The 22,028-nt window shown below is 58.0% G+C and overlaps 3 protein-coding genes across 30 annotated transcripts; 1 reads left to right on the top strand and 2 right to left on the bottom strand.

Annotated features, from left to right (window-relative positions):
• Window positions 1-554: 554 nt before the first annotated feature.
• Window positions 555-9,973, bottom strand: NDRG2 (NDRG family member 2). 6 transcript variants are annotated; one of them, XM_041738330.1, is made up of 17 exons: window positions 9,890-9,973; window positions 7,934-7,995; window positions 7,162-7,242; window positions 6,765-6,806; window positions 6,268-6,373; window positions 5,924-6,044; window positions 5,686-5,748; window positions 4,323-4,383; window positions 4,027-4,113; window positions 3,778-3,834; window positions 3,513-3,616; window positions 3,050-3,094; window positions 2,703-2,754; window positions 2,388-2,435; window positions 1,908-1,943; window positions 1,700-1,751; window positions 555-1,535 (listed from the first exon to the last, which is right to left on the bottom strand). In XM_041738330.1, the coding sequence occupies exons 3-17, from the start codon at window positions 7,234-7,236 to the stop codon at window positions 1,369-1,371; spliced, it is 1,116 nt and encodes a 371-aa protein (XP_041594264.1). In that variant the 5' UTR covers window positions 7,237-7,242; window positions 7,934-7,995; window positions 9,890-9,973; the 3' UTR covers window positions 555-1,368. The 6 variants fall into 6 exon arrangements, with proteins under 6 accessions (XP_041594264.1, XP_041594262.1, XP_041594263.1 ...); XM_041738328.1 differs by lacking the exon at window positions 9,890-9,973 and adding an exon at window positions 9,573-9,674; XM_041738329.1 differs by lacking the exon at window positions 9,890-9,973 and adding an exon at window positions 9,038-9,105.
• Window positions 9,250-19,492, top strand: TPPP2 (tubulin polymerization promoting protein family member 2). 22 transcript variants are annotated; one of them, XM_041738335.1, is made up of 6 exons: window positions 9,250-9,442; window positions 11,957-12,108; window positions 12,385-13,101; window positions 13,619-13,850; window positions 14,079-14,232; window positions 18,138-19,491. In XM_041738335.1, the coding sequence occupies exons 3-6, from the start codon at window positions 13,065-13,067 to the stop codon at window positions 18,420-18,422; spliced, it is 708 nt and encodes a 235-aa protein (XP_041594269.1). In that variant the 5' UTR covers window positions 9,250-9,442; window positions 11,957-12,108; window positions 12,385-13,064; the 3' UTR covers window positions 18,423-19,491. The 22 variants fall into 22 exon arrangements, 11 of the variants coding, with proteins under 11 accessions (XP_041594269.1, XP_041594271.1, XP_041594279.1 ...); XM_041738337.1 differs by lacking the exon at window positions 9,250-9,442 and having other exon boundaries at window positions 10,224-12,108; window positions 12,385-12,889; window positions 13,001-13,101; XR_005985205.1 differs by lacking the exon at window positions 9,250-9,442 and having other exon boundaries at window positions 9,700-12,108; window positions 12,385-13,048; window positions 14,110-14,232; window positions 18,138-18,835.
• On the bottom strand, window positions 15,248-17,765 carry RNASE13 (ribonuclease A family member 13 (inactive)). 2 transcript variants are annotated; one of them, XM_041738346.1, is made up of 2 exons: window positions 16,973-17,765; window positions 15,248-16,662 (listed from the first exon to the last, which is right to left on the bottom strand). In XM_041738346.1, exons 1-2 carry the CDS (start codon window positions 17,412-17,414, stop codon window positions 16,409-16,411), a joined length of 696 nt encoding a protein of 231 aa, XP_041594280.1. In that variant the 5' UTR covers window positions 17,415-17,765; the 3' UTR covers window positions 15,248-16,408. The 2 variants fall into 2 exon arrangements, with proteins under 2 accessions (XP_041594280.1, XP_041594281.1); XM_041738347.1 differs by having other exon boundaries at window positions 15,251-17,764.
• Window positions 19,493-22,028: the final 2,536 nt, after the last annotated feature.

The raw sequence follows: 22,028 nt of genomic DNA, 5'->3' as shown, positions 1-22,028 counted from the left end.
CCACAGACATAGTCTAATTAACGCCCCGAATTCTCAGATTCATGGGGGAAGAGGACTCCTGAGAGGAAATCCTCCATTGGGCTGTTATCCTCCCGAGGGAGTCTTCGGATTGGGACTATGAGCAACCCAACCTCTCTAGTAACCAAGTGGGGCCTGGTCTCCTCGTTGTACTGAACCATCCAAAATGGGATAGAGGTACCCACTAAGGAGGATCCTGCAGGAAGGTGATCACAGACGTCCTTGGACACTCAGCCAGCATTCTATACTTCCTTCTTAAGACCGTGATGTTGGTGACATCTCTGAAACCCTGTGGCATTTCTCGAGGATCCGTGACTAATAAGGGAGTCTTGTAACACCCATGGGGCTCCCCTCTCCCCAGGACTTGGGGATAATATCACTATCTAGGACGATACCATCCTGTTGGAATTGGGGCCAGTGACTCTGCAGTTGCATTCTGTGAAGTACCCGTGACACATCTGAGACGAGCACAGGAGTGGGGCGGGGGGAGTTGGTGAAAGGGCGTGATGCAGGCATACTCAGGCAAAGAATGGTGGTCAGTTCCTCTACAGTTTATTGTTACAGCAGAAGTTGTGGGACACAGGAGGGCACCCTCCGCACACAACACAGTGTGGGCAGAGCCCCAAGGCAGCCCTTCCCACCCCTACGCCAAGCCCCAAGCAGCCCTGTCCTAGCTGAGCTCCCTCCCCCTCCCACTGTAGACACACACTGTCTACACAGCTACCAAAGTTAGTGCAGCCAATGGCCCCAGGCCCCTTCCTATTGCCCCAGCTCTGATCCTTCCCTCAGACTTGTTCACAGCCCATCATTCCGACTTCCGTTTCACACTGGATGTCTCTACCCCACCCTGAGGACCACTAACCCACCAGCAAGCCTTCTCTGACACACATTCATTTAGGCCCATACTCTTCAGAGATCTGAAGGGTTAATGAGAAGCCGTATCAGCTTTGGTGAATGGAGTCCCAGCCCCAAGTCCCCTCCCCTTGCAGTGGGGTAAGCAGGGAGAGTCTGGTGGGGGCACCATGGGACGACTACCACAACCTCTTATCCCTTATCTATGGACACCTAGATTAGGGAGAGGGGACACGTGCCCTCTCCACCTTAACACCAGAATGAAGGAGAGGGATAATTTAGGGGTCTGAGTCCCTAAGAGATATTAGGACAACTCTCCCAGGAGCTGAGGGGAATCACAGGTTAGAGGTCAAGGTTAGGGTAGCAATCAAAGATCAAGGTCATCTCCCCACATGATCCGCCCGTCCTCCCTTACTCTGGCCCAGTGCCCTACGACCTCCCAGGTTAGTGCAGGCGGAGGTGAGGGCTGGGTCCGGTGAGCAGGGCAACTGAGGCCATTCAGCAGGAGACCTCCATGGTATGCCCCGGCGGCCCTGAAGGGAGAGTCCCAGACTCGCTGCCCTGCGACAGGGTGCGGGAACGGGACCGGTTGCCATCAATGGACGCCGCACTGGTCAGCGAGGCCGTGCGCGATCGCGACAGGCGAGTCATGCAGGACGAGGCCACTGTGGAGGCAGAAGGAGAGCAGACGGGAGGTGGGAAGGAGAGCCTGGCGCTGGGATGGAGCCGGGTCACACATGGGGGGCGGGGGCGATGGTTTCACAGCCAGGCTAAGTCCCAGAACTAGCCCTCGGTGCCCCTGCGACAGCCCCGGGCCCCCAGTACTCACTGTAGCCCATGCCTTGCAGGAAGTACTTGAAGGCCTCGGTCAGCTTGCCTGGCTGCGAAGAGGGATGAGGAGGGGCGGCGAGGGGGGTCAGAGCCCAGCCGGGGCGGGCCGGGGCCGGGGTGGGCTGGGCAAAGGGTGCGCGGCGGCGGCATGTGTACAGGGCTCGGGGCCAGCCGCAGCCGCGTCCTGGAGGGGCAGGGGCGCTCACCTGCGTCAGCTGGGGCTGACCTCCAGAGTCGGCCATCTGTGCGGGGGCGGGAGGGGGGACCGCCGTTCAGAGGAAGAGCCACAGACCGAGACCAAAGGAGCCAGGCCAAGAGGTGGAAGGGTTCTCTCCCCAGCTTCCCAGCCTCCCTGCAGGCCCTGCGAGCTCGCTCGCTCTTTCTCTCTTTCTTTCTTTTGAGATTTTATTTATTTGTTCATGAGAGACACAGAGAGAGAGGCAGAGACACAGGCCGAGGGAGAAGCGGACTCCTCACGGGGAGCCCCCAGGACCCCAGGACCCCAGGACCACGACCTGAGCCGCAGGCAGACGCTCAACCCCTGAAACCACTGACCACCCAGGTGTCTTGAGAGCTTATTTTCTTTATCTACCCCACTTGAGGGCCTAGAGGCTGAATGTGGAGAGGACCCATGGCTCCGGACAGGGGGTCAGGAGTCAGGCAGGGCCTGGGGCAGGGTTACTGACCTTGAGAAAAGAGGTCTGGGTGGGGTCCAGCTTTGAGTTACACTCCACCTGGAGCAAGCAGGAGGTTGAATGAATGAGGTCATATGCCCCATGGCCTCTCTCATCTAAGGGACGTGGGGACCCAGGGACCCAGATCCTGGTTCCCTTCCTAGCAGCCCCGTACCCATTCCGTTCTTACCAAGAATCAACCTCGTAGGCCCCACATCTGCTCTCCCAATTCCACACCAAATCCTCCCAAGAGGCAAGCTACCCCTCTGACCACCACCCAAGGACTCCAGGCCTCCCTCACCTCCCCCCTCAAAGTTCTCTACTAACCACTGCATCTTCATGGGGTGCTTGGTCTCCCACCACCAGCATCACAGGGCACCTAGAAGCATAGTGTCAGGGATAAGGGGGTGAGCCCCTCCCGTTCCTTCACCCGCCTCCCAGGAGAGCAGCTGGAAAACGTCTGGCCCCAAAGAGGGAAGAGTCTTCTGCACCCCACTGACCCTTCCCAGACGACCCAAAGGGGGAGGACCTAAAGGGCGTGGGATCTGCTCCACAGGGTGGGGTGGGAGATGACAAGACAATGCCCTGTTAAGAGATTCCCCGTCTTCTAAGGAACGTGAGCACCTAGGGAAGATCTGGGGAGAGGGGCAAAGCTCTCCCTCCTCACATCTTACCTGAGGGTAACGGCACCGCCACGCTCCAAGTTCAGGTCTCGGCGACTAGGGAGGGGTTCAAAGGAGAGCAGGAACGTTAGGCAGGAAGCACTATCCATGTGGATGGAAGCCACCCCCTCCCTGAAGAAGCCGTCTTCCTCCCCAAATCACAGTTGAATACTAACAGTTAAAAGTGGGAGCCACAGGGGAAGGTGGCTGGCAGGCCGCAAAGCCCTGCGGTCGCTTGTGCCCCAGGTGCCTGGCCAGAGGGCAGTGAAGGGGGCAAGGAGGGCAGCAGGACCAGAGGTGACCTCACTTCTGGGAGTCCAAAAATCCAAGGGAAGTAAACAGCAGGAAGGGAGGACCTGGCCCGCAGCTGCCCCAGGGGCCCTGAAATCCTGCCCTGGGGGCACCGCGGGGCCGGCCTCCCTCTCAGGCCCTGGGCCTGCGCCGCCTCTGTCCCACACGAGCGCCCCCCACTCACTTGTTGTAGCTGTTCCAGTACAGTTCAATGTTCTCCAGGTTGGGCGCGTGCGTGATGATGTTTCTGTACTTCTGTATCAGCTCCGAGTTTCCAGACAGCTCCTCCTGAAGGAAAGAAAAGGGAGAAACAGATAAATCAAGTTACCAGAGAAAAACGGTGAGCCTTCTTCCTGCCCCGGACCCCGTTCCCTCTAAGGAAGTCACCCCAGGCCTTCAAGCCCCTGCCGGTTCCCCTCTTACCGGCTTCCTCTTCCACAAGCACCCACCTGACTGAAAAGATGTCCAAGGATCATCTCCGGAATGGAAGAGGTGAGACCTGTTAGCTATGAGGAAGGGCAGGTGGACATGCTCAGGGCACGAGGAAGAGGAGGGAGCCAGACTCAACAGGGACACATCTTTCCTGCTCCACTCCCGCTCCCTCAAGTTCACAGGCCAACCAGTATGCTGGTGGAGCCTAACTAGACCCACACAACAGGGCCCCCACCCTAGACCTCAACACGCAGGCCCCTCCAAACCTTGTGGGCCGCCCAGTCCATCCAACCCTTGGCATTGGGATCAATGTTGATGAGGACAAGCCCCTCGACTGTATCCGGGTGGGTTAGCTAAGGAGGAGCAGAAAGCAGGGAGATCAGAGGCGGGGCAGGGCCCTACCCCCTTCCCGCTGAGCTCCAGCCGCTTACGCTTCCGTGGGGCCCGCACCCTTGAACCCAAGTCCTCCCCGTACACACACAGGCACACAGGAGTCTCCTAATCAGTCGGCCGTGGGCCTTAAACCTGCCTTCCCCCGTCTGGGTTTTTTAAAATTTCTTACAGCATATCGTGACAGGATGTAGGCTCCAGCTCCAACACCAACTCCAATTATTGTGGAGAAACTGGGAAAGAGAAATGTATAGCCAACGGGCCCTGGTGTCCAAAACCTTTGGCCCTGCAAACCCTCACCCTCCCTCCCAAGGTCACATGCACAAAGCATGGACCGCACCCTCCCCTTGAGGGCTGCTAAGAAAGAGGGGCACCAAGGAGCTAACAGCTGACACTGGCAGCCAGTGCAGGACCCTGAACCCGACTTCAGCCCTCTCTTGGGGAGCTAGTATCTTTTTTTTTTTTTTTTTATGATTGTATTTATTTATTTGAAAGAGAGAAAGCCAGAAACAGAGCATGGGGGCGGGGGGGGGGGGGGCAGAGAGAGGGAGGGAGAAGCAGGCTCCTGCTCCGCCTGAGACTGGGCGCTTTGATCCCAGGACCCTGGGACCCCGACCTGAGCTGAATGCAACAGATGCTTAGCCCCCTGAGCCACCCACGCGCCCCGGGGAGCTGGTATCTTAAAAAGAAACACCCATCCAGCAACCAGACAGTGTTTTCCTACAGAGCTCTGTGTCCATTTTCAACTCTCCGGAGCTAGTTCAACTTGTTCTGTTTTAGTTCCTGGTTCCTTGTGAGGAACCGGGAAGAAAGGAGCTTGAAGCAGGATGGGGGGAAAAAAAAGACACCACGTCGGCAAACAATAGGAAGAATAGGGAAACGGCCAACAACGTGGAGCTGCACAGGGCCCGGGTGCCCAGGAAAACCTGAGCCAGGGCCAGGCCCCGGGCGTCAGCACTGAGTGCGTGGCCCCCAGGCTTCCCCGTTGCCCCTCCCGCCCCGGGCGGCCCCAGGTGTGCCCCAGGTGTGCGTTTGCAGGAGGGCGCCGGAGGGCAGAGGCGAGTCTATCTGGCTCCCTGGGACTGTGCCTCCTCTTCCTCTACCTTCCAGATCAGGACGCCCGTCCTCCTGTCTCTACCTGTCCTCCTGTCTCTATCCATCCTCCTGTCTCTATCCGTCCTCCTGTCTCTATCCTGTCCTCCTGTCTCTATCGGTCCTCGTGTTTCTATCCATCCTCCTGTCTCTATCCCGTCCTCCTGTCTCTATCATCCTCCTGTCTCTATCCGTCCTCGTGTCTCTATCCCATCCTCCTGTCTCTATCCGTCCTCCTGTCTCTATCCGTCAGGACCACTCTGCGGATTCAAGTCCACTTCCAACCCCCCACTTCTTCTCAACAGTCAGGTGGAGACGCAGAGAGGGGGATCTAGCTGGGCCAGAGACCACAGCTCGCCCAGAAACCCCGGGCCACACAGCAGTCCCGAGGGCCGCCTGTGCCAGCCAGAGAGCTCCGCGTTGGGGGTTCCCCAGCCTCTCACTTCAGGTACTGCAGAATGCAAGGGATCATGTCCGCGAGCTGGTCCAGAGACGGGTACTGATACCTGCGGAAGAGAAGAACGTGAAGGGAAACACCAGGCCGCCCCTGGCCACCCCAGCCTTCAGGGGTTGCCCTCTCCCAGAGTCTCCGCCGTCCTCCCTTCCCTCCTCCCCTGGTCTCTTCCCCGCCCCTGCCCTGTGCCCTTAAGCCCAGTGAGGAGAGAAGGAGCTGATTCTCACCCCAAAGGGAACACGGGAGCCCCCTCTTCCATTCCAGGGGCATCCACATGAACCCGCACGAAGTTCTGAATGATTTCCTGCATGTCCCCGAACTGAAAGAGCGGCTGGAAGCAAGACTTATCTAAAGAGAATCCCCGCCGTCCCGACAGTAGAATCAGCCAGGGGACAGCATGCCCGCGTCAGAGCCTGCCCTCTTGACCATAGTCCGACCAGGACCGAATGCCTGCTGGACGCGCCACATGGCTCCCTTCCTGCCCGTACTGACCGAGCCCTTCCCTTGGGTCTTGACCCTTCCCACCAGCCTCTTCCCAGGGAGGAGCAGGAGGGGAAGCACAGGTCCTTACAGTTGAGTCCTACGTCATGGTAGGTGAGTATCGCTGGGCGTTTGGGCTTCGGGGTCCCGTAGACAGTAAAAGTGACAGAGCCATAAGGTGTCTCCACAGAGTGAGTCTGCAGAAAAACAGGTCATCATCAGAGGGCAGTTAGGCTGAGAAGAAAACGAGGCAGGAGGACACCCACAAAAGGCCCACAGAGTCGGGGAGTTGAGGTGGGGGGGGCAAAGAGAGGAGGCCAAAGCAAAGAATTAGAAATAGGACCGACAAGAATTTGGTTCAGGTAAATAAAATAACAAAAGATGATTCTGAGAGTGGAAAAGAATCATGAAGGAGGAGAGAGCACCAAAGAACCCTGAGGAGGAGAAAGGAAGCAAAGGGAGAAATGGGGACAGGAAGAGACTGGAATGCAAGGGAAGGAAGCAGAGAGTAGGGGCCCTCTCCTTACTGGGGGAGAGGAGAACCCCTCCTCCCGCCCTGGGATGGCAGGGACCCCCCCAAGCTGTTACCTGTCCCCGGTCCAGGAGGATTCGGGCAGCTAACTCAGCCTCCTGGAGAGACACACACACACACACACACACACACACACAAGAACAGATACGCACAGAGACACACAGCCATGTAGTCACAGATGGAGAGACAGACACAAAGACAGGTGGGCAAAGAGACCAAGACAAGAGACAGAAAGAGATGACAAGGAGACATGAAGAGGATGAAGGTTAGTGCAGTGATGGGGCACAGGCCTGGACTCCCGTGGTGGCATCGGGGGGGGGAGAGATGTGGGTCCAGATGGAGAAAATAGGGGTGCAGATTAGAGTGAGATTATGGATTTGGGGCGGCAGGAGGCGAGTGGATGCCTGCAGGTCTGGAACTCGGGCCTGGGAGTTGGTCAGGGGGTCTCATAACCTTGGCCGTCTCGGGCGTCTGCCCTGGCAACAGCGGCTTCTCCTCTGTGATCTGCACCTCCTGCAGCTCCGCCATGGTGGCCTGGCAGGACGACGAAACACCAGTGTCAGGGAGGTGGCCTACACCCGCTTCCTCTCTCAGCCCAGGCCGGTGCAGGGGGCAGGGGGCTCCAGAGCTAAAGACTGGGCCACGACCCGCCAGGGCCTCCCCGGCGCCCAGCCCCACGTCCAGGCCCAGGCCGCTGGGACGGAGCACTGGTGGCCGAGGACTTAGGACACCACATCTTTTCAGAACGGTCATCCGCATTGCTGCCCCTCAACACCCACACCTCTGGACCCCCCTCTGCCCTGAAAGGAAACCCTGGGGTGGGGCAGGAGCAGCTGGTTTCCCAGGCTATATTTAGGGGCCACCCCTGCCCCCGCCCCCAGCGAGGTAGGGATGCAACTCTCGGCTAGTGAGTGGGTACTCCAACGACACTGAGGGACGGACTAGTGAGAGTTCATAACTAACTGTGACCTTCAACTAAGCCTCAAGGTCAGCAGCTCCAAGGGAAAGGGGCTAAAAAGGATCCGAGAACCCTGACCAAGAGGGGGGCAGGGGGAGACAAGAAAAGGGCAAGGGGCACCGGTGCCCAAGTGACCCGGGCCTTCCCTTCCTCCCCACTGTCCCTCCCGACCCTGTGGATGAACTAGCACAGGCTCAACCTCAGTGGGGCTGCCGAGGAGCGAGGAGCGGGACACCTGTGCAGCGGCCTGGGGGTGGGGTCACTTACTGGGCTCCTATTGGCTGCGCGGCGGGGTCAGGGGTCAGTGTGCTCTCTCCGAGCTCTGGGGTCTGAGAAAACAAGGCAACGAGGTGAATGACACGGCCACGGACGCCGGGTCCTGTCGGGACAGAGAGCCTCGGCCAAGATCTGGACTAACCACCTGTGTCACCAGCGCCCCAGGTCACTAACCCTCCCCGGTCTCTACGCCCCGGTCCAATGAGCTCGTCTTCTCCGGGCTTCACCCCAGTCGCTGCGGGCGGGGGCCTGGGGCGCCGCGGAGAGCGGGTATGGGGGGCTTGGGGGGGGGCGCGGCTGTGGCTCCCGGAACCGCGGATGCAGCCCCGGGCTCTGCCGCTAAGGCCGTGACCTTGGCCCACTCGCTACTTCCTCGGCCTCAGTTTCCTATCTGCAAACTGGAAGTGGGGGCCGGGGGTGGGGGGTGGGGAGGTGCTCAGGGTTTTGACGGCGCTCCGGTGGGCCCGGGCAGCTGAGCAGCTGAGCGGGGCTGTTTTCCATGTAAACGTTTAGAAACAGAAGGCAGCGAGCCTCGCGCCTCCGCGTGTGTCCGCCACGCGGGCTCGGTGGGTCCCCCGGCTGGAGAAGCGGAGCGGGGCGGCCTCCCCGACGACCCGCAGGGGCCGAGCGCCCGGGCAGGGCCGCGCAGCACGGAGCCGACCGCAGGGCCCAGCCCCCCTCACCCGACCCGCCCCGTCGACGCCGTCCGCGCGCGTAGGGACCGGCCCCCGGGCGGCCGGCGCGCAGCCCGCACCCGGCCCAAGCCCCGCGCACGCCCCCCGCGCCTCCGCCTTGGTGCGCGCAGCCCGCGCCCCTCCGTGCGCCCCTCCGTGCGCCCCCTGCGCTCAGCCCCGAGGGACCCCGACCCCCTCCCCGGGCCTGGGCCCGCGCCCCTACGTGCGCCCCCCCTGCGCTGAGCTCCGAGGGACTCCGACCCCCCCGGGCCCGCGCCCCTCCGTGAGCCCCACCCTGCGCTCAGCCCGGAGGGACCCCGAGCCCCCCGCCCCCCGCCCGGCAGCCGCCCCCCGGGCCCGCGCCCCTCGCCCGCCCCTCCCCCGACCTGCTGCCGCCGCGGCCGCTTCCACCTTCACTTGCCTTTGACTGCGCTGCCCGCCGGGCGAGGGCTCCCCGCGGACCCGCCCCGCCCCCCCGCCCCCCCCCCCGGCTCCCCGCAGCCCCGCCCGCCCCGGCGAGCACGCCCCCCTCGCCCCGCCCCGGCCGTAGCCGTTCCGGGCGGGGCTGCTCCAGCGAGGCCGACCGCGGGGAGCCTCCACGCCCCGCGACCCCCGCCCCCCTGCACCGGGCGGCCGTGGGCTCCGGGGACCCTCCGTCCCGCGGGGAGCCCCGCGCCCGCCCTCGGCCCCGCCCCCCGTGACCGGGAACTGCCTATCGCACCGCGGTTCCTCCCTTCGCCCCCAGACTCCCAAGCGGGCCGGGCGGGGGGCGGCCCCGGGGCGCTGACACCCCATCTCCACTCGCCCGGCGGGCGGGCGCCGCGGGGTGAGGCCGCGGGAGGGGGGGACCGCCGCCGCGGAGGCGGGGGTCTCGGCGGGAGGGGCAGGTGCGCCGGGGGCGGGGCGGGGGTCGCGGGGAGCGGGGTTGCCGCCCGGGGTGCCCGGGGGCTCGGTACCTCCTCGCCGCTGCGTCCCGACGCCTGCTCTCAGCGGCTCCCAGAGAAGTTGGAAAACAAGGCGAGGAGGGGGGGCGGGGAATGCGGGGGGCCGCTATAAATAGAGGAACTCGCAGGAGGGGGGAGGATGGCCGACGGGGACTCCCGGGTCAAGGCACCAAGGGGGGGCGGGGAGGGGCCAGGGACCCCCAGGGGCTCCGACTCGAGGGTAAACAGGCGCGGGGGCGGAGTCAAGCCTGTGGGGGCGGCGCGGGGGCTCGGGCAGGACGCGGTGTCCCGGGCTGGAACCCAGGAGACCCTGTGGCCTGGGCACTCACCCTTCCTGGTCCCCGGAGCAGGAGGGGGAGACCGGCACGGCCGGCGGTGCTCCCCGGGACTGCTGAGTCCTCTGAGACCTGCAGTGGGTTTGCGGGCCTGCCCCGCCCCCCCGCCGAGCTGCACCCTCCCTGTGCCCCAGGGGAAGGCCACCGGGAACGGGGTGCTTAGGCAGCCCAGGGGTGCCCAAGCCTCTCAGGCACAAGGAAGGCGGATGGAGTTTCTCCCCACCTGCACCCTCCCAGCGCCCCCTCCCCACCAGGGTCCCCACTCCGGGTTCCTTCAGCCAGGTTCCCGAGTTACCATTTCGGGGGCTGGGCGGCAGGCCAGTTGGGAACAATGGCCAATGGAACTGGAGCTGCCAACCGCAACACCAGCACAGACTGCCCCCCCAAGACCCCCAAACTGCCCTCCCGCCTCCTGCCTGGGAACCACCCCACCACCACCCCCCTCACCACCCACAACCCCCTCCCATCCAAGGAACATCAATGCCCCTTTCATCCCCACTTGGCAGGGTCTGTTGGAAAGAAGGAGGGACCAAGAGGGAGGAGGTGACCCAGAGCAGGAGAACTGGTCAGGATCAAGCCCAGCTTTCGTCACATCTAAAGGACCCCCGGAACCTTCTCCCTATTCGGAGCACCAGAGTTTTCCTCTGTTCCCTTCCCCCACTCTCTTCGTAACAGTTTCCCTCAGAAACCGGCCCAGAAGCTGGGCACCCTGGCAGCTGGCCTAGTCCCCTCTCCCCTCTGGATGCCAGTTTAACACTCTCCTGGACGGGGAAAGGCTGTTGGCATTAGGACCACAGATAAAGCTGAGCAGGACAGGCAGAGCTGTCCCCAGCCCTCCTGGAGCTGGGGAAGAAAGCCCGCCCCAAGCAAGAGCTTCCTCTTGCCTGCCTGCCCCCATCTCTGATGTGTCTAAAGTAGTCTTACTCCGAGTGGGGGAGGGCAGGACCTGGAGGTTCCAGCATCTAAATTCGTCTCTGGGTCAGGATGACTCAGGGGGAACCTGATAAGGGGCCTACGCAGGGGCCTGTGGCGGAGGGAGGTGGGGAATTTCCACTGGGATCTTTTTGCTTCAGGGACGGGGTCTCAGTGATCCGCAGACGGAAAGAGGCAGAGGCTCTAAGGTAGGGTTCTTCTCCGCGGGCCAGGGGCCAGCGCAGCCCAGCTGTAAGTGACCCAACCAGGGCCATCCCTCTCTAACTTCCTTCCCTTGGGTCAGAAGCAGCTTCAAACTATGCATTCGATGAAGCAACAGTTTTAAGCACCTGCTGTGTGCAAGCTGCTGTGTACATGCAATCCAAAGAAGTGTGAGGGATGGTTATGCCCTCTCTAGAAGCTTATGATGGATAAATATAGAAAAAGTTAAGAAAAATAATGCTCGTATCAGATTGTTTAGGCAGCAAATCCTACGGCAATCATTTCCCACTCTTCTCAAGTAGGAGATCAGAGATTTCCACTCCTGCTTGATGGTTTTAGAATCCTCTGATGGAGACCAACCATGAGTTCAGCAATACTTTGAAATAAGTTTATAGAGAATTCTTTTTAAAGATTTTAAGTATCATATCTACACCCAGTGTGGGGCTCGATCTTACACCCCAAGATCAAGAGCCATATACTCTCCTGACAGAGCCCACTAGGCATGACGGTTTGTATAGAATTCTGATAATCATGATACCTATGTATAGAATAATAACCTGCGTTGGCAAGGCATATTATTTATTCAGTTGATGATCAATGATCTGCATACATGGAGATTCCAGGGGCCTGTGCAGTAATTCAGAAATCCTCTCCCCAGCAGACCACAGGCCACGGAGTAGGAACCATTGTCTTGGTATAATTCAGAAGAGGAAAGGGGTTTTGTTCCCATAATGTACCAGCCTGTGAGGAGTGCAACTACAGAGTATTTGAGTGAGAGAGAGGGGCATTCTATCCACGGAGAATGAGAGCATGAGGGAAAGTTTGAGGGCAAAAATATGTTATTTTGGAAAATTGAATATTAGTTACTATGTGCAAGGTACTTCCTGTGTATTTTCCTGCAATACTATTGTTGTCCTCCCAGTACAGGTGAGGAACTCAATGAAGCTCAGCGATTTCTGAAACAGAAGCTTTAGTGATCTGCCCAAGGTCAACTAACTAGTGCTGTAAAAGACAAATCTAGGACGCAAATCCCCACCCAGATTCATTCCACTCCAAGGCTATGCTCTTTCTCCTATGAGGTAACCTATCAAGCCATTATGGCCCCAGATGAAAAATAATACTGATGACAGGTGGGTGTTGTTTGGTCAGCGGGGACCTCCTGTGAAAGTCCTTGAATGACAGGCAAAAGGCCTTGGCACTGAAGATCCTTGCAGTGTTCCTGAATAGGATTAATGGATAAAAAATAGTTTTGTGAAAATTAATGATGGGTGGGTGATAAAGATGGATTAATGCGGGCGGGGGGGGGGTGGGAAGCATTCCATTTAGAAAAGAAATTCTTTCTTCCTTTCTTTCAGGGTTGGGAAGAGGCACAGAGAGAGAATCTTGAGCTACGGCAGCCTCCATCCCACAACCCTGAGACCAGGACCTGAGCTGAAATCAAGAATCGGACACTTAACCTACTGAGCCACCTGGTCACCCCTAGAAGAGAGATCCTTTAGAAGCCAGAGAAACCCACTAGCTGTGAGATGACGAGGACTTGACTAAGCACGGGAGCAATTGGAATGGAAAGAAAGGGTTTGTTGCACAAGGAAGTGACGGGAAGGGAAGGGAAGTCATCAATCTGGTTGCTTAGAGTCCCTGAAGTTCATTCATCTATATGGCTTCTGGCCAGAGAAAAAGCCTAAGAGAAATGCTGAGGAACATCCCTGATCTGCACAGAAACTTATCTGGAAGACCTTCAGAGTCTGAGACTCACCCACCCTGGCTTTGTTCACCTCAACCCACCCAGATCGGTTATACTCCAAGGCCTGTGCTCTTGCCGTGTTGAGCCCAACATTGGAAGCCATTTAAAGATCTGAGGTTGGTGGCCAAAGCCACTGGGATTCTCCATGTTGATCACTGCCTTGGACTTGAGACTGTGGGGCTGATGCCAACCTGATTTTATTAACCCCTTCCCTGGGCTCCTCTCAGCTTTGTGCGCAGAGCATAAGCCAATGTGACCAGGACCCGGGAGACCAGGTCAGGCTGGGCTGGAATGACGAGGGAGTTTGATCAGCTGGAGGGATCAGAAGGTTGGCAACTTGCTCAGCATAGCATGCAAAGTGGGGAAATGAAAGGACCCCTCTCCCAAGACTAGGGCCATAGCCGGGCCTGGAGGTGATGTCAAGTAAGCACTGCTGAGGTCATAGAAGCTTCCATCTCCTCCCCTGTTTCCCCATTGTCACACATGTCCCTAGTCAGCCGGCTCCCACATACCTGCACACACTTATAAAGGGAGACTGGGAAGGTTCAGACACCATCCAGGTACTCTCAGGTGCACAAGAGTGAGGGGGGTGGGGAGTGGGTGGCAGTGGTGATTACTCAGCAGGTAGGATCTATGATTACTCAGCAGGTAGGATCTACACCAGGACACCTGGTGCCGGGAGCGGTAGGTGGGATGGGAGTGAGGGGGAGAAGGAAAGAGAGGAACAGGGAGGAGGGGTGGGATGGGAGTGAGGGGGAGAAGGAAAGAGAGGAACGGGGAGGAGGGGCTTTGTTCCTATTGTTGACTCTGATTTTATCTTGATCCTCATCTTGGTTACTCCACAGTCCTCCCCTCTCCTCCTCCCTCACCCCCCCCTGCTGTCCTCCCCCACCTCCAGTTGATCATGGCATCAGAAGCAGGGAAAACGTTCCAGCGGTTTGCTGTCTTCGGAGAATCCTCGAGCAGTGGCACTGAAATGAACAATAAAAACTTCTCCAAGCTCTGCAGGGACTGTGGCATCATGGACGGCAAGACGGTCACCTCCACTGACGTGGACATCGTATTCAGCAAAGTCAAGTAAGGGACCAGAGATGGAGGTAGGGGTGGTGAGTAGACTGAGCAAGGCAGCGGACTATGGAAGGGTTCGTGTGGCGAGCATGCATAATGGGTCCACTGGGCACCTGCTGGGCCCATGGCCCTGTGCTAGTCCCTGTCCCCAGGACACTCAGTGTCAAGAGGGGTGGACCTTGGAAGGGGAAGAGTTCATGTTCCAGAGCTCCTGGGTTTCTCTGTCCGACTGACCAGGGCCAAGAATGCCCGAACCATCACATTTCAGCAGTTCCAGGAGGCGATGAAAGAACTGGGCCAGAAGCGATTCAAGGACAAGAAGCCAGATGAAGCTCTGGAGAACGTTTATAAGCTCATGGAGGGCAAGGATCCGGCTACCACTGGTGTTACCGTGAGTGGCAGTCTTCATCCCTCACCCTTGACCTTACTTCCCCAAAGTCCCTGCTGCTCCTGTTTCCCCTCCCACCATCCTTGTCCCTAACTTCTGCCCCTAGTAATGCCTGAGGGAGATGAGGCCGAAAGCCTCCGGTGCCCCGTTGGTATTGGAGCAGACTTGGGAGATCATCTGGTAATTTCAGGGATGAGGAGCTTGTTGCCCAGAGAAGGGTCCACATCTACCTTAATGGTAGATGAGACTAGTTCCCAAGTGTCCGGACGGCAGTGGGGGAACCCTGAGCGCAGAGGACTCGGTCCCTGCTCCTCATTCCTCTTCCTGCTCTCCTATAAGGTGCAACCTCTGACCGCCTGCCTCTCACCCACCATCTCTTCCCTATTTGTCCCCTCTCTATTTTAAGTTCCTTGTAGTCTAGGTTTCAAATCGGCCTCTCCCAGGAGGAGGGACCTTGCACACTGTGGTTGAAGTCCTCTCTGGCTGCAGCCTGGTCAAAATAACTCCCTTGGAAGCAGAGAAATCCACACACACCCCATTCATTCCCACACACCAGACTCGTGCACTCCCATGAGTTCCCGCCCATGAGTATACGCTACACCTGGCCCCTAACGAAAGCAGCCCCATGCCCGCGCCGGAGTACTAGCAGAGTCGAAGACCACCTTTAGAGAAGGGCTGTGACAGTGAAGGGGAAGAGAGAGGGATCAGACCCCCCCACCCTCTGGCTTGCAGAAAGCAACAACAGTGGGGGGGGTGAGCCGGCTGACAGACACCAGCAAGTACACGGGCAGCCACAAGGAGCGCTTCGACGAGAGTGGCAAGGGCAAAGGCATCGCAGGCCGGGAAGAGGCGACCGACAACTCAGGCTATGTGAGCGGCTACAAGGGCGCTGGCACCTATGATAAGAAGAACAGCAAATAAGGAGTAACCCCAACAGCTAGGGTCAATTAGCCCTCAACCTGGCCTCTTAAATTCCAGGGAACCTAGGGAACAATAAACATCGGTGTGTGCAGCAGCCAACGAGCTCTGTCTTCCATCAGGATGAGGGATAGACCGGCCCACTGGTGCAGAGAGAGGCAAGAGAAGGCCCCAGGAGTCAGGCTTTCCAGCTCTGCACCCTTTCTCTACTTAGCCTCAGGCCTCCCAGCCAGAAGTTAGCGTTCCCTTCAACAACTGCTTGTAAGAACGTAGCTGAGGAACATACATTTGGGGGTGAGAGAGAAACCAGATGTGGAGGCAAAGGTACTTGCTCCTCGCATTCATAGGTTACTGGTATCCACCGTCCTTATCTCCCGGAGAGGAATAGCAATTCCTGACCTGACATCATCTGACCCGGACACCACCAGCTAGGCCCTTCCTTGCCCCTCTGCCTTCCTCATCTGTTGTAGTCCGGGCTTTGTTGGAGAACTGGAAGCCAGCTAGAATGGGCCAAGGACTTAGCTTGACTCCTGTTATGAGTTTGTGCTCGAGCTGGGGGGAAGAGAGAATCCGTTTTTAACACCTAGTCTGGAACTGAGTTTTACACCCCCACCACCTCCATGGTGGTACACGTGGAACAGGAGACCCCACTGACAGCGAAGCATAGCCCAGGAAGACGGCCAGAGGTGCGTGGTCTCCAGGACTCCGAGAGTAGGAGTCCTGGCGGGCGCGCTGAGGGAAAAGGAGTGAAATCAGAACTGATTCAGGATGTGTTTTTATATTTTTGTTTTGAAATGACTGTAGAGTCACAGGAAGATGCAAAAAGTAGTACAGAGATGTCCCACCTACCCTTCACCCCAGTTTCATCCAGTGGTTATAATCTTAACATAATTCAGATGTGGTTTTAAAACCTTCCGTGACTACAACCCAGGTCACCTCACCCCTGTCCTGTCAGCAGCAGATCCTGGAGTTTGGGTCGGGGGAAGAGGAGGTGTAACGAGAAGCTTTGGGAAGGAAAGGGATACAGTAGTAATCTTGGGGGCAACAGGTCAGAAAAGGTAAGTTGAGAGTCCAGTGAGCCACAGTAAGAAAGATGGAAGGAAAAAAGATCAGAGAAAGGAAGCCAGGGCGACAACAGAAGTTCCACCCTGGGCTCTGCGGTAGGAGGAGGGGAAAAACAAGAACAGGTGATACGGAGAGAAGATCGGTGATTTCATAGAGAGGAGCAGACTGGGAACTGGGTGGTTCTGGAGCAGTGAGGCTAGATTGAGTCTAAGGGTCTCAGGGAGGTCCCTCTAGCTCCCAGGGCTTGAATGGGTGAGTAGAGAGTCCTAAGGGAGCTGGGGAAGGCTGAGAGGAGGAGGGCAGTTGGATGGGGAGTTGAGACATGGAGCTGGGTGCCTGTTGCCATGGTGTGAGCGGAGGCTCCGGGCCTCCATCCAGGATTCAGGCTCTGGCCCAGCGGATGGACAGTCACTGCCAACTGGACACAGCTTCTTGGGTGGGTCAGACTGTCTGTGGGAGAGGGGGATGTTGGGGGAAGAAAGGAGGTAAACAAGTTGGAAAGAGCCTGCGAGGCAGGATGACTTTGCATGGTGACTGAAGCTCTGGCTGTTTGTCCTGTCCTCCTGGTCTCTCTCTCTCTCTCTCTCTCTCTCTCTCTCTCTCTCTCTCTCGGGAGGGGATCCTGGCTGCTTTGAAGTTGGAGAGGATATCTCCTAGGGGGAGGTTTGGGCGTGGGGGGGGCGGGGACAGGCGGTGTGTGAGGGAGGTAGGAGGCGGTTCAGAATGAAAGCCTCCCTGTCCTAGTAGAGGCCAATGATACCTATTGGTTCAGCATCACGCTTTCCAGAACAGAGCAGATAGAGCCTTTGGTTGGTTAGGGTGTCGTTGTAGTTGCAGCTCGTGGGCGGCTGTTGAGAGGCCAGAGAGCAGATGGTGACGGGGAAGGAGTCGTCTGTGAGCGTACAGTATTCATTGTAATTCTCGCAGAAGCTGTCGCTGTACCTGCAGAACTTCTGGATCTCTCTCCAGGGGGCATGCACCATATAATGGGTTTGGGGGCAAAACCAGCTCTGCTTTTTGCCCCGCACGTAGCCCATGAGACCGTTACAATAGCCCTGGAAGCTCTCTGGGTAGTTAACCCTGGGATACTCGATGTGTAACATGCGGAATTTCTTGGTGGCAATCTGCACCCTGATGTCCACAACCAGAGTTGGCCCTAGAAGGAGCTGGAGAAACAGGAGCCAGGCCACAGCATGTGCCATTCCTCCTGCTGGTAGGGTTGGGATGGTTCAGGCAGAGGTGCACCCCGAGTGGCTCCCTGCCCCTGCCCAGGCCCCACAGTGCTCCCCCAGCCTTGCCAGGTACCCCCCATACCCTAAGAGCTGGGCGTACTTCAGAGTTCATCTGAGCCAAGTCCTCACGTCCCAGAGAGAGGAGACACTTGCCCAGGTTCACTCAGCTGGCCGGCCACCTCAGCCACCCCTCAACTCTTTTGGTCCACCTCGGGGTCCCAGCGTCATGCGCTGTGAGCTGTAGCACTTACAGCACAGGAGGTCCAGCTGGCCCCTGGGTGAGCGACTCTTCCCGATGATCTCTGCCTTCGGTCAACCTCTCGGGGGAGAATGCAAAGGGGACAGAAGGAGGGACAGAAGGAACAGGCTGCGCTCCGATTCTCCGACGGCTCCAGAGAAGGGCCAGGAGCTAGAGGACCAGCGGGGCGTGAGCAGGAATCCTTCTCGCCTCAGTTCTTCAAGCCGAAGCCAGACCCAAGGGGAGAGGGGCCGGAGGGCTCTCTGGACGCAGGCCAGTCTGAGAGGAGGGAGTGTCCCCAAGTCTGAGGAGCCCCTGTACTCGGGTGGGCGTGGGAGGACAGACGCGCTGCTGTCTGGCCTCCTCCTTTCGGCTGTCCTAGAACACTTGGTTCCGGCTCCTTGCCAGAGGCCCTAAGCTCCCAGACTCTCTTTGATGTTCCCTCTGCTCTGTAGGCCACGCTCCCCTGGACGGCGAGCAGGAAAAGCACTGTCATGTTTCTGAGGAACGAAGTGCTGCTTAGTCCTGACCCTCGGAGAACAGAGGGCCTGCCACCCGGCCCCTCACCTGGCCCCGGTTGGAATCCAAGAGCTCAGGTGGCCCCAGGCCCCATCATCACCTCCACCCCAGCCCCAGGGCCCCAGCACACCATGGGCCAACTCCCTCCCCGCAGCCTGGGTGCTCCTGAAGCTGAGGCCCCAGCCCACTGGGGTGGGGGGAACCCCAAGTGTGGGCCCTGAGCCCAGAGGAGCGGAGTCTGACTGGTTTGTCATGTTAGGCAAAGGCTGGACCTTAACTCTCTTGGTCAACCTCTGCCGCTTGGTTAGAGCAGAAGAGCCAGCTCCTGGCCCTGCCACGGCCTCCTCCCACAGCCTCCTCCCACGGCCTTCTCCCACAGGCCTCCCCACCGGACCTCCCCACTGGGCCTCCTGGCAGCTGTGGTGCCCTGGAGAGCGGGCCGGGGGTCAGGACACAGGCCCCCGCGTGTTCCCAGGCCCTGCACGGCTGGCCGCGGTCAGGGGTGAGAGTCCTGGAGGCATCGCGCCACTTGCTCACGCAAAGCCCCCTAAGCGCACTCTTCCCCCGGGACTGCAGTCCAGAGCCGGCTCCCCCTCCCTGCTCCTCCGCCTGCACCTGCGTTGTCTCCTGTCTCCTCAGTTACCTGGGCAAGGCATCTGTCCCCTGAGCCCCGCCTGGGGGGCAGAGGCTTCTGGGGCTTAGAGTAGGCCCTCCCGGTAAACCAGACAGGCCCCCAGGCCCCCTGCCCCACGGCCTGGAGGCCGTGCCACCACCCGGCTCAGTCCGCCAAGACCCCACGAGCGCCAGTCCCCTCGTCTGTGGATGGGGGACCCCGGCCGCCCCGGGGCAGTACCGGCCTCCCGCCCAGCGCCTGGCACACGCGAGCCCTCAGGACGGCAGCCCTGTCGCTCCCCCAGCTCCCTGTTGCTCTCCGCCCCCCAGGACACCTCTGGGCCTCGCAGGACAGAAGACCCTCGCCCTGACCCCAGCCCGCCCCACCCCCGTGCCGCCCCCAGCCCCGCTCTCACCCGTCACCCCCACACAGCTAGCTCACACGAACACTCGGCCCACGGAGGCTGCTTGCACGACACCCCGGGGAGTGTGCAGCACCAGGCAAGGTGAAGCCACACACCGGTGGCTCGTCCGCATCCTGCAGGCCATGTCTACGCCTAGTGGGGCCAGGCGGGGTGGGCCTGAGCTCGGCTGACCCAAGTCTCGGTTTTGAGGAAACCTGCTCCTGTCCCCCCGGCAGGGCGCCTCGGCCCCCCTGCTTGCACAAAGCTGCAGCTTCCCTGAGAAGAGGAGGCGCTTTCGGGACTCCTGGGCTTCCTGTCCCTTCACTCGCTGCCTTCGGCCACCAGCCACCTCCGCGCAGTTAGGGAGCGGACGTCACATCGTAGAGGAAGCGTTCAGGGCCTGGTATCAGGTGACCTCCCGAATTTCAGCTTCCTCATCTATAAAACGGGATTAATGCCTTCCTCGCCTCATGAGGCTGCAAGAAGAAGGCGAGATGATCAGCGTGGACGTGGCTTTCCACCATCACACGGCGCATAACCAGCACGAAGCTGAATACGATCTCCCAGGTTCTGCACCAATTCGCTCTTTTCCCCAACCCAACATCGACAAAGCTGCTCTTATTCCCCGGATGATCCAAGTGACCCCCCAGCCCCGCTCTGCCCGTGTGGAGCCCCCCCGACACCTAAAGTTCATCTTCATGAAGCTCTCTATGATTGGCCATGCCCTGTGTCTCATAACGTTTTATTTTAATTTTTTTAAAGCTGTCCAGTACCATCTGGAAAGCACTCTGACGAATGGTGGGGGCGATGTAAAGGTAAATAAAAGAGCTCAAGCCTAGACTACAGATGTGATTCGCCAGGAAAGACACATACAGAAGCACGTTACCAAAACCTGACCAGAGGACCAGGAAGGCTGCTGAGTGTGCCACCGGCCTGGGGTTCTGCCCTGCAATTCTAGTGGCTCGGTCTTTAAAATCCTATCTCCGAGGTACTGATCCGTAGCATTGCTTCTTCTGTGCTGACCCCCTTGTCATGGTTTCGTCTGCTCCCGAAACCTGAGATTTTTTGGAATTTGTTGCCTCATTACACTGGGCTTTACACACATGAGAATTACCCTAGGGATGAAGAAACTAAGTTGGAGAGAGAGAGAGAGAGGAGTTTGGTCAAGGTCATATGTCTAATTTAGAAGTTCTCAGTGGGAGCAGGGTGAGGGGCACAGTGAGAGGCCATTTGGTAATGTCTGGGGACGGGTTTTGGTTGTCGCGAGTGGGAGGTGCCACTGGCATCTGGTGGGTAGAGGCCAGGGATGCCGTTAAACATCAGACATTGCACAAGACAGCTCCCACAACAGAAAATTATCTAGAGCAAATGTAAATAGTGCTGAGGTTGAGAAACCCTGGTCTGGGGTACCTGGCTGGCTCAGTCAGAGGAGCATGTGACTCTTGATCTCAGGGTCTTGAGTTCAAGACCCACATTGGGTGCAGAGATTACTGAAAAATAAATACACTTTAAAAAAAATAAACAAACCCTGCTCTCAGGAGTGAATCAGACTTCCTAACAAGGGCGGAACTACTTATGCCTTATATATTAAGAAGGGTTGGCAAATCTCCAGAACTTAGAAATATTTTTGTCAAATTTTGCTTTTAGTAATGCTGGTTTTTCTACCAGCAAAAGGAGCACTGATAGTTTACCGCTGAAACAACTTTGAGTTGTTTTTCCTCCAAAGGTGAGCCTCTGCCCATAGTCCTCCACTCATGCTCTCCCCCCGCCCCGTCCCAGTGGTAAGCATTTCTAGAACAGCTGGCTAGAGTGGCAGGTGCAGTGGTGATTCCCTATAAGGGGAACCCCAAGATTTTGCCCAGAGAGAGCTTACCACAGCCTCAGTGGTGTCACTTTTTGCCCCATCCAACCCAAATCGATCCAATAAGCACATCATGCCACGGACAGTTTCTGAGTTGTCCTTGAACCCAAAGGATTGCTTCACGCCTCTCAACCCTCTTGTCATGACTTCACCTGAACCCCACGGTTGAAGTCCAGGAGCTGCATTGTCGGTTCCCTCACTTGGGAACCACTGCTGCAGGTTGCCGATGGCCCCACCTGGGACTGGGATTTTCGGGGGCAGACTAAAGGCCTCCTGACCCAGAAGTTAAACCATTTAAGAGTCATTTATATGCAAGGTACTAAGCTATCCCCGTAGGAAGTACGAAAGAAGTCTATTAGATGGTCCGGGTCTTCTGAGGATCGATAGTCTGAATTGGAGGAAAATGATAAATACAAATGAGGAAATAACCAACGTTTCAAGGCAGAAAATTCCATGTCTTGAAGACACTGACTGTAGGAATTTAGAGGTGGAAAAGATCCCTCTGAATTGGGAGGACCAGAGCAAATTTTGTTTGTTTTGTTTTGTTTTGTTTTGTTTTGTTTTGTTTTGTTGCAAATTTTCTTTGTGAGGGGCGGGTCGTTCTGGGACGTTGGGGTGGATCTCAAGGAATAGTTGAGTAGAGATAAAGAGGATTATGACCGGTATGTTTAGGAAAATAGAGAAAACCAGCCTGACTGGAATTGAGGCACTCGGTGCAAGAAGAGTCAGAGACAAAGTTCGAGAGACAGGTTTGCCAAATTGAGCAGGCCCTGGATATCAAGCTAAGGAATCTGAATTTTATTTTTTACTTTTTAAAAGATTTTATTTCTTCATGAGAGACACAGAGAGAGGCAGAGACACAGGCAGAGGGAGAAGCAGGCTCCATGCAGGGAGCCCAATGTGGGACCCGATCCCAGGACCCCGGGGTCACGCCCTGGGCCCGAGGCAGA

The sequence above is a fragment of the Vulpes lagopus genome, chromosome 23 (genome assembly GCF_018345385.1).
Source record: "Vulpes lagopus strain Blue_001 chromosome 23, ASM1834538v1, whole genome shotgun sequence".
NCBI lineage: Eukaryota > Metazoa > Chordata > Mammalia > Carnivora > Canidae > Vulpes > Vulpes lagopus.
This window is presented reverse-complemented; position numbering and strand designations above follow the sequence as displayed.